Raw genomic sequence first — 12,767 nt, forward strand, 5'->3', positions numbered from 1 at the left:
GGGATGGGGGAGCTTTACTTTTACTTTTTTTTTTTTTACACTATAAAACCCCACATCTCTCCTCTAGTAAAGCGACGGCATCAGGAGGGGGGGGGCGGGACGTCCTATGATGGCCTACGGGCGGGAAGTGATTAAACATTAACCACTTGCCGACCAGCGTGCGATGATGTACGTCGGTACAATGGCACGACTGGTCAAATGGGCGTACCTGTACGTCCCCTTTAAGAGTGTGCCCCGCAGACTCTGTCCGCCAGGGGCCCGCGATCATGACACAGAGCGGCAGAACGGGGAGATGCCTATGTAAACAAGGCATTTCCCTGTTCTGCCTAGCAACATGACAGGGATCTACTGCTCCTTGTCATAGGGAGCAGTGATCTGTCATGTTGTAGTGAGTCCATCCCCACCCAGTTAGAATCACTCCCTGAGAAACAACCCCTTGATCGCACCCTAGTGATTAACCCCTTCTCTGCCAGTGTCATTTACACAGTAATCAGTGCATTTTTATAGCAATGATCGCTGTATAAATGTCACTGGTCCCAAAAAAGTGTCCGATGTGTCCGCCGCAATGTGGCAGTCATGATAAAAATCGCAGATCGCCGCCATTGCTAATAATAAAAATGCCATTAATCTATCCCCTATTTTGTAGACGCTATAACTTTTGCACAAACCAATCAATATGAGCTTATTGTGATTTTTTTTTTAAATATGTAGAAGAATACATATTGGCCTAAGCTGAGAAAGAAATGTAGGTTTTTTTATATTTTTGGGGGGATATTTATTATTGCAAAAAGTAAAAAATACTGCTTTTTTTTTTTTTTTTTTCAAAATTTTTTGTTTATATCACAAAAAATAAAAACCGCAGAGGTGATCAAATACCACCAAAAGAAAGCTCTATTTGTGGGGAAAAAAGGGCATCAATTTTTTTTGGGTGCAACGTTGCATGGCCGCACAATTGTCAGTTAAAGCAACGCAGTGCCGTATCGCAAAATGTGATTTTGTCAAGAAGGGGGTAAATTCTTCCGGGGCTGAAGTGGTTAATTTTTTTTCTAGTTCGCCAAGAAGTCTCATGCATTGGTGCAATCCAACTGTTGAAAGATGATGTCTTTCAAGACTATTTAATTAGACAGATGTTTTGATCACCCGTGTATTTCATTATTATGCTATAGAGGGAAAATGGTAAGAAGACCTCTTCAGCACAGAGTTATCGCTATGAAAAATATTGTGGTTTGAAAAGCTTTAACAATCTTATGAAAGTGGGCAATTGGCAAGGTGTCTGCTGCTACTATGAACTTAAAAATTGTCATTCAGACCGGTGATGGTCATCTGATATATTCTGTCATGATTACATTTTTACCTGGGCACATAATTTAGTTTGCCAGTGCATTTGAAACCATATAAGTGAGATGATGCAAGAGTAACAACTCTGAGACAAACCGATACAGGTCAAAAAACATTCAATAAATATGGCCATTATAGCAATCACTAAAATGTTTGCTTGGTAGATAGGATTGCAACAAAATTATATTTTCATGTTTTGCCAGAGCCTGATACTTTAAACCGTGTTATTTTGCATGTTTTTTTTTTTTTTGTTTTTTTTTGTAGGTATTCCTTGTTTGCCGTAGTTAATCACCAGGGAACCTTGGAGAGTGGGCATTATACAAGCTTCATCAGACAACACAAAGACCAGTGGTTCAAGTGTGATGATGCTATTATTACCAAGGCTAGCATTAAAGATGTACTAGATAGTGAAGGGTGAGTTGGAAGTTATGTAAATGATTCTGTAGCAACATAAAAGGTGTGTTTATATACATTGGATAGACATTTATTATGATGGCAGTCTTAAAATTGACAACCACTATGCTTTATCAAGTCATTAAAACTGTTCTGCAGAGACCTAATAGAAACTTGTAAAAATTCCTACCTTTTTTTTTCCTTAAGAAAACTCATAATCTAGAGTGCAATGTGTGACTTGACTGGTTATATGTCTTGTAAAGTGTGCTTTATTCAGACCGGTTACAGTGAACTTGTGCTTTTGTACATGCATGGCAAACAAAGATTCACTATAACTTCCAAGAGTGTCAATTTCCTGGTCCCCCGTTGCATTCAGTGGTTTCTCTCCACTGGCCACTATAGGAAAAAATAATAAAGTAAGGGCCTTTGTCTGAATCCTGAGTTCAGCTGGGGACTAGGAATGAAAAGCTTACAGAAGTGTCTGATTCTGCAGATTCTTTAGCCAGCAGTTGCTTTTCATTACTGCAGAAATCAGCAACAGGCAGTGGAAGAGGTGAGTTTTCAAGGTTTTCTTTGCAGGTAATAATTTATTTCCAATATTTATTTTAGCAACAGAGTCACTTTATAGTAAACCTGTTCTGCCTTGTTGCTAAGCCAGCAGCTTGTACTAGCTGCCCTCTCGTGCCTCTCTGGTGGCAAAAACAGGTAGCCATGGTAATGTCCAAGCCATGTTCTGGTTACAAAGGATGGAGAATCTGGTTACAAAGGGTAGTGAGATGGTGAAGGTATTGAATTTATTCTTCTCCTCAGTCTTCACAAAGGAATCGGGGGGGGGGGGGGGGGGGTTCACTAACCAAAACTGCAGTGTTTATCCTCATGACACATCACAGGAAGCACCCTCATGGCTAACAGAGGACAGAATTGGAAATAGATTTGAAAAACTTAACGTTAATAAGTCACCGGGACCAGATGGCTTGCACCTGAGGGTCTCCTTAGGGAACTCGGTCAAGTAATTGCCAGACCATTGTTCTTAATTTTTACTGACAGTCTACTGCAGGAGTCTCAAACTGGCGGCCCTCCAGCTGTTGCGAAACTACAAGTCCCATCATGCCTCTGCCTGTGGGAGTCATGCTTGTAACTGTCAGCTTTGCAATGCCTCATGGGACTTGCAGTTTCCCAACAGCTGGAGGGCCAGCAGTTTGAGACTCCATCTATTAACCTTCTATGGGGAGGTGAGCTGCCATCTAGATAAAGGAAGGCCCGTAGACGTAATGTATCTGGATTTTTGCTAGGGCTGCAACTAACGATTATTTTCATAATCGATTTAGATGGCTGATTTATTGTTTTGATCAATCGGTTAATAACCTTAAAGTGTAGTGTATAATTTGGTTAATATGTAAAGTTTAAAAAAAATAAGGCAATTTATTCTTAAATATCTCTATATGCAGTGGTAAATATAAATAACCAACTATATGGTTAGGGAGTAAAATCTTTAATCCACTCTGAGAATAACGGACAGAAGAGATATACTGTATATACTATTAGAGGTTGAATCTAGTAAATCTCATCAGGCTCAGATCACATTTTTTTACTTAAAAGAAAAAAAAAAGTTATACTGTTTTGCACATTTTCAAACAGAACTGTAATATATTATATGCTGGCCATACAAAAACAATGTCTTCCTTTAAAAAGAAATTTCATATTAAGAATGTTTGTTCGATTTTCTAATAGTGGGGTCAAATCAACATTTGTTTTCAACCACAGTGATGGGAAACATTAGAAATAATAGAAAACTTCTTGGTCAAAGGAATTTTCAGACAGTGGTTTTCGTTCAGAAATTACATTCGTTTTAAAACAATGTTAAAAGCAAGTGAAAATGTCAGACAACATTCTTTCATTCAGCGAATGTACAAAGATTTTTCGTATGAATATTCTCGTCTGAAAATTGATCCGTGTGGCCAGCATAAGGCTCTGTACACACCTATGCAGTTTGATCTGTTTCTGCAGTGCTTTTTTCTGTGCATTTTTATTTTTTGCACATGTGATTTTGCTGCGATTTGCAGTTTTTTCATGCCCTTTTTTTTTGGCCAATTTGTTGGGCAGATTTAAAAAAAAAAAAAAATTGCTGCAAAAACACATTACATGCTTTTCTGCAGCTTCTTCATTGAAGTATATTGAACCAAAAAAGCACAGTTTTGCATTGAAAAAAGTCCTTGACCCTTTCCAGGTACGCAGCGGCTGAAAAAAGCATAGATGTGAACGTTAAATGAAATGTAGTGCGTTTCTGCAAAAAACACATAGGTGAACCAGGCCTAAGATATTTAGTAACATAATGGGATTAAAAAAAAAAAAAAAGGCCCTTTATAGTACTAAAAGAGCAAATAATCGTTACTGTAAGGGGTTCATTTTTTTACTGTGCAAAAGTGAAAGTAAAATTTACAGTAGTGATTATTTGCTCTAATTTTAGTTTTTTTTAACCTCATTATGTTACTGGCCGATTAATCAATTATGAAAATAGTAATCGATTAGTTGTTTCGACCCTAGAGTTTGCAAAAGCATTTGACACAGTTCCCCAAAAAACGTTTACTGTACAAAGGTTAGTTGGCATGGACCATAGAGTGAGTACATGAATTGAAAACTGTCTACAAGGGCGCGTTCTGAGGGTAGTGATAAATGGGGAGTACTTGGCATGGTCAGGGGTGGAAAGTACCGTCCCCCAGGGTTCTGTCCTGGGACCAATCATATTTAATTTATTCATAAACGACCTGGAGGATGGGGTGGACAACTACATGGCAAATGAGGTTTAATATGGAGAAATGTAAAATAATGCATTTGGGTGGGAAAAATATGAATGCAATCTGCTCACTGGGTGGAGAACCGCTGGGGGTATCTAGGATGGAAAAGGACCTGGGGGCCCTAGGAGATAGGCTCAGCAATGGCATGCTGCTGCTAACAAAGCAAACAGAATATTGGCATGCATTAAAAAGAGGATTAACTCGAGATAAAGCTGTAATTCTCCCACTCTACAAGACTCTGGTCCGGTCGCACCTGGAGTATGCTGTCCAGTTCTAGGCACCTCAGGATGGATGTGCTGGAAATGGAGCGAGTACAGAGAAGGACAACAAAACTAATAAAGGGACTGGATGATATTATGAAGAAAGATTAGCAGCACTGAACTTATTCTCTCTGGAGAAGAGACGCTTGAGAGGGAATATGATTTCAATTTACAAATACCGTACTGTTGACCCCACAATAAGGATAAAACTTTTCAGCGAAAGGGAGTTTATTAAGACACGTGGCCAGTCATTAAAATTAGAAGAAAAGAGGTTTAACCTTAAACTGCGTAGAGGGTTCTTTACTGTAAGACTGGCAAGGATGTGGAATTCCCTTCCGCAGGTGGTGGTTTCAATGGGGTGCGTCAGTAGTTTCAAGAAACTATTAGATAAGCACCTGAACGACTACAACATAAAGGGATAAACAATGTAATACTGACATAAAATAATACACATAGGTTGGACTTGTCTTTTTTTCAACCTCTTCTACTATGTAACTATGATTTGGAGCGTGCACAGGTCTGAAGAATCTCCCTGCCTCTATTTGACATTGCTGAACACCTGAGTGGCCAGTTGCCAAGCACCTGTGCCTTTACTTGATAACAAATTGAGCAAGTTGCATGCTCCCTTTATTCTTAAGTACCAGTAATAACAGCAGGGGAAAGAAAGAAAGAAAAGGAAAGTATAATCTGCCGATGGGGTCACCATTAAAAGTATACCTGTTGCTTTGCCATGGAATTCATACTGCTCTTCCAGCCTACCTTTCCTGACAGATAAATCCACTTTCTTTATTGTACATCACAAGACACAGGGTACTTCATATTCATGACTAATTGGATTATACTGCCACCTTCAGATGAATGAACACAGGCCAAAAAATGCAGGAATTTCCCACTCAAGCATTCATTAACCCCTCCCAGCTCAGCTAAACCACATTTTTTTAAACTAGTGTCCTTAGAGCGATTATTAAAGACTTGTGTTTGTTATTTAAAAAAAAAAAAACATGTAATACTTGCATGCTCTGTACAGTGGTTTTACAGCCCAGATCCTCCTAGGGTCCCTGGCCGGCGCTCCCTCCTGTTGAGTGCCCCACAGCAAGCAGCTTGCTATGGGGGCACCCGAGCAGCTCCTCTGTCCCTTCAGACACTGAGCCACAGCTCAGCCCCATCCCCTCCATCTCCTGATTATCTCGCTGGCTGTGATTGACAGGCTCCCGCTGCTTTCAAAAGCCAGTCAGGAGTGCGAGTCCCTGGAGAGGCAAGCCTCTTGTGGACGTCACTAGACTTCACAACTATGCAAGCATTCCCAAGTGCTTTGTTTTTTGTAGACCAAGAAGGTTGCATGCAGATATCCCAAATCTATTGGCAGGCAAGCCCTCCCAGATCAGTCTGATTTGCTGTTGCAGGGTCCGATCTTCCATCCTGGTTTGTTCCACATATGTGACCCCCTTTTTGACTCCATAGACATCAATTTCATCTTGTCTGTTTTGCAGTCCTCTCCCTTGAACAGGGGTTGACTTGTTCAGACCTTTGGGACATCTTAATTAGTCATTACTTAGAACCCTGTGTCCTTTGATATCTGTAAAGAAATTAAACGTTTTTAGTCTTACTTTTAAAATCCTTTTTTTTTTCTGAGCATACAAGGGGGCACAGGGATCTCTCTCCTTTGTCCCTCATTGTTTGCTATAAAACTGAGGCTTAGCTGAGCTGTGGAAGAGGTTATGCCTAGTTGGAGAGTTTCTGCCTATTTATGGCCAATGTCCATTTCACCTTAAAGGGAAACTGCAGTCTGCTTACATAATTTGTAATGAAAACATCTTTGCCATTCTGAAGCTTCCCTCCAACCACTTTGCATATTATTTTACATATACTGTGATTCTGTACTTGCTAAATATGCTGCAGAAATCTCCCTCCACTGAGTCTGGCTGCAACCATTTTAACCGTGGGCAGCTTCAGCTGCTGCCTGTTCAAAAATCCTGTTCCTGGATTTACACAGAGGCACACCCCCAGCTCTGCAGCTCTCATTGGCCCTCTTTTGACTCACCCCCCTCTGTTTCTGGCAAACTAACTCTCTCTCGAGAGAGAGAGAGAGAGCGAGCTGTGCATGATGTCATAAGCTAGGCTTCTTACCAGACAAGAAATCGGAAGTGGGCTGTATAAGGTATTTACTGGCAGAAAAAAAGCTTTACTATGCAAAGTTAAAACCACAAGGGCAGAGGATTTTATAGATGGAAAGATGAAAAAAAAAATACTGAAGTTCCGCCTTAAAGTGGCGGCTTAATCCAAGTAGTCATGAGTATGAAGTACCCTGTGTCCTGTAATATGTTCCAAGAAAAGGATTTTACAGGTAAAACAAAAATAAAATATAATAAAATAAAAACCCCAGTGTTGTTCAAATACCACCAAAAGAAAGTTCTGTGTGTGTGAATAAAAATTACATAAATGTCATTTGGGTACACTGTTGCATGACTGCACAATTGCCAGTTAAAGTAGTGCAATGCCGAATAGCAAAAAAAGCACAATTTTAGTTTTTTTCAGGTATTTGCCAAAACAGATTCAACCTATAGTTATTTAATGGATATGGGCTGAAAGTGCATACTCTCAGATTTAATTTGAGGGAATGTACATCCAAATCGGAGAAAGGGTTTAAGAATTACAGCTCTTAAGAATAGCCATCCCCCCTTTTTCAAGGGACCAAAAGTAATTGGACAGTTGAATCAAAAAATGTTTCATGGCCAGGTGTGGACAACTACTCCATTATTTCTTAATTAAGCAGGTAAAAGGTCTGGAGTTGATTCAAGTGTGCTATTTGCATTTGGAATCTATTGCTGTGACCCTACATCATGTGTTCAAAGGAGGTGTCCATGCAAGTGAAATAAGCCATTGTAAGGCTTCAAAAACTAAACAAATCCATCAGAGTTGGCAGCAACATTAAGAGTGGCCAAATTAAGTGTTTGGTACATTCTGAGGAAAGAGGAACACACTGGTGAGCTCAGCAACATAAAAAGGTCTGGACGTCCACGGAAGACAACAGTGGTGGATGATCGCAGGATCCTCATTTGGTAAAGAAAAACCCATTCACAACATCCAGACAAGTGAAGGACACTCTCCAGGAGGTGGGCGTATCATTGTCAAAGACTACAATCAAGAGAAGACTTTACGAGAGCAAATGAGGGTTCACCACAAGGTGCAAACCATTCATAAGCCTGAAGAATAGAAAAAAACAGATTAGACTTTGCCAAAAAACATCTAAAAAAAAATAAAAAAAAGATCTGTTCTGGAAAAGCATTTTTTGGACGGATGAAACTAAGATTAATCTGTATGGGATGGGAAGAAAAAAGTGTGGAGAAGGCTTGGGAACAGCTCGTGATCCAAAGCACACAACGTCATCTGTAAAACATGGTAGAGGCAGTGTGATGGCATGGGCATGCATGGCTTCCAGTGGCACTGGGTCATTGGTGTTTATTGATGATGTGACAGAAGAAAGAAGCAGTCGGATGATTTTTGCAGCATTTAGAGATATACTGTTAGCCCAGATTCAGCCAAATTCAGCAAAGTTGATTGGATGGCACTTCACAGTACAGATGTACAATGATCCAAAACACACTGCAAAAGCAACCCAGAAGCTTTTGAAGGAAAAGTGGAATGTTCTGCAATGGCTGAGTCAGTCACCTGATCTAAACCCAACTGAGCATGCATTTCACTTGCTGAAGGCAAAACTAAAGGCAGAAAGACCCACAAACAAAGAACTGAAGACCGCTGCAGTTAGAGCCTGGCAAAGCATCAAAGGAGGAAACTCCAATCTTTGGTAATGCCCATGGGTTCCAGACTTCAGGCAGTCATTGCCAGTAAAGGATTCTAAACATATTAATATACCGGTAATCGTAAATAAGTGTTAGTTTTTAATAATTTGTCCTATTACAATTGAGCCCCTGAAAATGGGGGACTGTGTATAAAAATGGTTGCAGTTCCTAAAATTTGTACTTGAGATTTATGATCAACCCCTTGAATTAAAGCTGAAAGTCTGCACTTCAAATTAATTTGGGTTATTTCGCTTTAATTTTATTCTGGTGGCATACAGATCCAAAAGTATGAAAATTGTGCTGTGTCCAAATATATGGACCTAACTGTGTGTGTGTGTGTGTGTGTGTGTATAATTAATACCTATCTCCATATATACATAGATAGAGAGATATATGGATAGATAGAGATAATACCACTCTAACTGCATCTTTCTAAAATTGGCAAAGCCAGACATTTTAGTGTTGCAGAAGCAGCCAGAATGAAGGGGTATCGGGGGTAAAATATAATCTCAAGGGGATGACAGCTGACTCCAGGGAAATCAGAGTAAGAGATAATCTAACGGAATAGGAAGTAAGTCTAACAGCATTATCCGGGTAAGGGACAATATAAGGAGATAGGAGGTGAGACTGAGGGTTTCCAAAAGAATAAAGGACATTCATGTCATGCAGTAATCTCTCTCCCTCGTACTGTACAGCTTTCTTTTTACATTATTGCTGCACCCCCTTCATTTAACAATTTTGAGGTTTGCATATTTTCACTTCATTAAACCTGCATTCACACCTTAGCAGAGTGATTTTGAAGTGTTTTTTTTTTACAGGCATTTTACAAACTTTGTGCAAATGTTGTTGTGTTTTTTTTTTTGTTTGTTTTTTTTTTTTTTCTTTTCCTGGGCTGGGCATGGGAGGAAAGCAGTTCTAGAGAAGGAGATGGGTTCTTCAGGTGTGCAAAAAGTTTGACTAGGGATTCAGCTGATGGAAGCGTGGTTTTGCCTCTGAAATGGTTCCTGATTGGCTACTAGTACCCAGGCTTTTCATGGCTCCATCTGACAGTTCTTCTGAGGTTTCCACAGCGGCTCTGACAGCTTCTCTGAATCTTCTCACCGGGCATCTACTGCCTCTCCATGACTCCTGCTGCTCCAGGCGGGACTATTATTACTACTGACAGCTTCACATTAAGCTAATTCAGTGCCTGTTTACACTGAAGCTTGTAAATATGCATTACCACTGTTTTCATACATTTTATATACATAAATCTTGCTGCACTGTTGGTTGCCTGGCGCCTCTCTCACTCTCCCATCCCTTACTATTAAAAAAAACTAAAAATCCCTCCCTCACATTTTAGTTCCATTTTCAACGTCCTTGAAATGTAACCTTGTTTCACACTTTTATGCTTTAACCACTTGACCTTTGGAAGGTTTTACCCCCTTTTATGACCAGACCATTTTTTGCTATTCAACACTGGGCCACTTTAACTTTTTTTTTTTTCACACACACAAAGTGTTAGGCCAAAATGTATTCTATATGGATTTGGTTTGTGCGAAAGTTATACCATCTACAAACTATAGTGTGTGTATATATACTAGAATTCATGCAGCTATAGATGCTGTTCTGTAATAGCAGTGATCAGAGGCTTATAGTGGGTCTGTGATAGAATGGCGGGCAATCTGGTGCTAACGAACACTATCTGGGAGGGTCACTGACACTGATTTCGGTTGAGACACTAATACAGAGATCATTGAAAATACCGTACTGTACTAAAGATACTGACGGGGAAGGGATAAACATCTAGGGTCAATCAAGGGGTTTGCCTAACAATGTGTAATGTGTGCTGCTTTTACTAACAGATCTGGTTGTTCTTCCTCCCTGCTTTGCAGGGAGAAGAAACCGCCAGATCAGATTTGTGTACAGTGCCCTGTGGGTAAACACCGGACTGTGTGCTGTGATTGGCTACAGCAGGACCTGCTGACAAAGTCCTGCTGTAGTCAGTGACCGCATGGATTAGCAGATTGGTACACACACCCCGAACCTGGAGTAAGCTGGATGACCTACATGTACATGATCCAGCCTGCCAATGCCACCCACCCGCAGTAGGACAGCGGCCGGAAGGGAAGTAGTTAATGATGAATGCATGGAGCTCTTATTGGACATTGGTTTGTGTTAAGCTTATTCAACACATTTCTTTTCTCTCTGTTTCAGGTATTTGCTTTTTTATCACAAGCAGTTTCTGGAGTATGAGTAACTCATTCGGCGTTTTGTCTGAAATGTGAATAAATATATAAAAAAATCAAGACTTCTCCAATGACACACAGACCTACCTGAAAATTTCAGACTAAGCTTGCGTTCAACCGAAGCAATGCTGGTGTCACATCTGCTCGTACTGGCTCTTGAACTGGTGGATAAGCTGTTAAGTCTCAGCAAATGCAGCAGGAGCTCTGAACAGGAAAAGGGGCAGAGGGATATTTAAAATCTGGTACTAAACATCTTTGTGCTTCTGGGATTATGTATGGGAAGGCTGGGGTGGGGAGGGGGGAGAAACATCTCCAGATACCATCATAACATCCTCTCCATTTGGTGCTTGAGTTGCATCTGACCAAACACATGGCAGTTATCAAGGAAAGCCAAGCCCGTAACTTGATGCACATTAGATTGATTCAGAATGACAGCAGGTTGGTATCTGAAAATCAATCCTGAAAAGACAAGTATTTTGCAAGTATCTCTATTTGTGATTTTAGTTATGAAATAAATAACAGTATGAAACTACCAAGTTATCTGTCTTTGTCAGCCAGAATGATGAATCCTGGAATGTGGATGCAGTTACTGGGGACTTTTGTGTTTCCTATGTATGTTCTTATCTGGACTGCTCCTGAAATCTCAGGTGTTTATTTTTTCCATGGATGTTTTACTTTGTTCTTGAACTGTAGTTTATTTTGTCTTTCTTTTTCATGAAATTTATTTCAGTAATGCAGTCACAAGTAAAAAAAAAAAGAAAGAAAACAAGTTAACCTGTTTTTTACTTGACTTATATTTGGTCTGTAATACAGACTCTGTATGCACTTTAATGAAATTGTTGAGATGGAAAATTCAGTTTATCTAATTACTATCCTATTTTATGCACAGTATTGGCTCATTAGTATCATCAACTTTTGAATATCTGTTGGTTTTGTTAGCATGCCTGTGTTGTGTAATTGCATGCAGCAATTTAGCGTTTCAAGTTCATTGTCTTTCACTTGAGTAAGATCACCGGTAAAAATGTCAGCTACCATTATTGTAAGGGAAACTAGTTACATGAAATAGGAGCTGCATTATTTTTATATTCTTTATTAGACATTTTATAGCATCAAAAATGTATTCTGCACTTTACATACTGTACATTCACTGCCATCAAGGAGCTTACAATCTATCATTCTGAAAAGTCCAGTTGCTTGACTGTCATGCTGACCCTAGGCTTTTACTAGATTGTGTCAGTGCTCTCGATCAAGTAAACCGCAAGTGAAGATGGAACTCTATAGCATAAGAACCGGGCAACTAGAATTTTTTGAGAGAGACCTCAACAAATGTATTATAGTTCTTGTCAAATTCAGTGAGAACACCCATACAGTATTAGTTATGTCTTACAATGCTAGCTAATAAAGTTTGTGTCCAGCTAAAATGTACTAGTTTTGGTAAGTGGGTAAGGTAAAACCCTGTGTGGTTTTTACTGCTATCCAAGACTCCCATTGAGAGACATCCCTTCACTAACTGTTGCGGTGACATTTTCACCAGACAAGGAGTGGAGGGAAAATATGAAACCAAGACGGAAATGGTAATAAAAATCCAGTAGTTCTAACTTTCTTTTTACATCTGTATCAGCCTGTAATACTGTTGGGAATATTCTTTCACCTCCTGTTTGGTGAAATTGTCACCAGGACAGCAAGTAAGAGGACATCTCTCAAACTGTGTCCCAATAGCAGTGAAACTGAGATTCTATTCTTTCCATCTATCTATCTAAAAAAAAGTCTTGGCTGGACATACACTTTTAATAATTATAGAAGTTGGAGAGCAAGGGTTGTTTTGTAACCCAAATGGTATATTGACAAAGCAGTGTATATGACATTCAGCAAACATTCACTGCAGGTATACCAATCACTATAATTTAATACGCATGCACCAGGCAGATACACCTGCTGTGAATGTTACATTCA

At 39.6% G+C, this 12,767-nt stretch overlaps 1 protein-coding gene across 5 annotated transcripts in view; it reads left to right on the top strand.

Annotated features, from left to right (window-relative positions):
• The window catches only part of LOC141146647 (ubiquitin carboxyl-terminal hydrolase 22-A), a 251,632-nt gene extending 240,049 nt beyond the window's left edge, over positions 1-11,583 (top strand). For all 5 annotated transcript variants that reach the window (XM_073633064.1, XM_073633066.1, XM_073633067.1 and 2 more), the window contains 2 exons: positions 1,603-1,752; positions 10,783-11,583. In XM_073633064.1, coding sequence (XP_073489165.1) covers positions 1,603-1,752; positions 10,783-10,825 — 193 coding nt within the window. In that variant the 3' untranslated portion in view covers positions 10,826-11,583. The remainder of the gene's footprint in view (positions 1-1,602; positions 1,753-10,782) is intronic.
• The last annotated feature ends 1,184 nt before the right edge of the window (positions 11,584-12,767 follow it).

The sequence above is a fragment of the Aquarana catesbeiana genome, linkage group LG06, assembly GCF_042186555.1.
Source record: "Aquarana catesbeiana isolate 2022-GZ linkage group LG06, ASM4218655v1, whole genome shotgun sequence".
Lineage (NCBI taxonomy): Eukaryota > Metazoa > Chordata > Amphibia > Anura > Ranidae > Aquarana > Aquarana catesbeiana.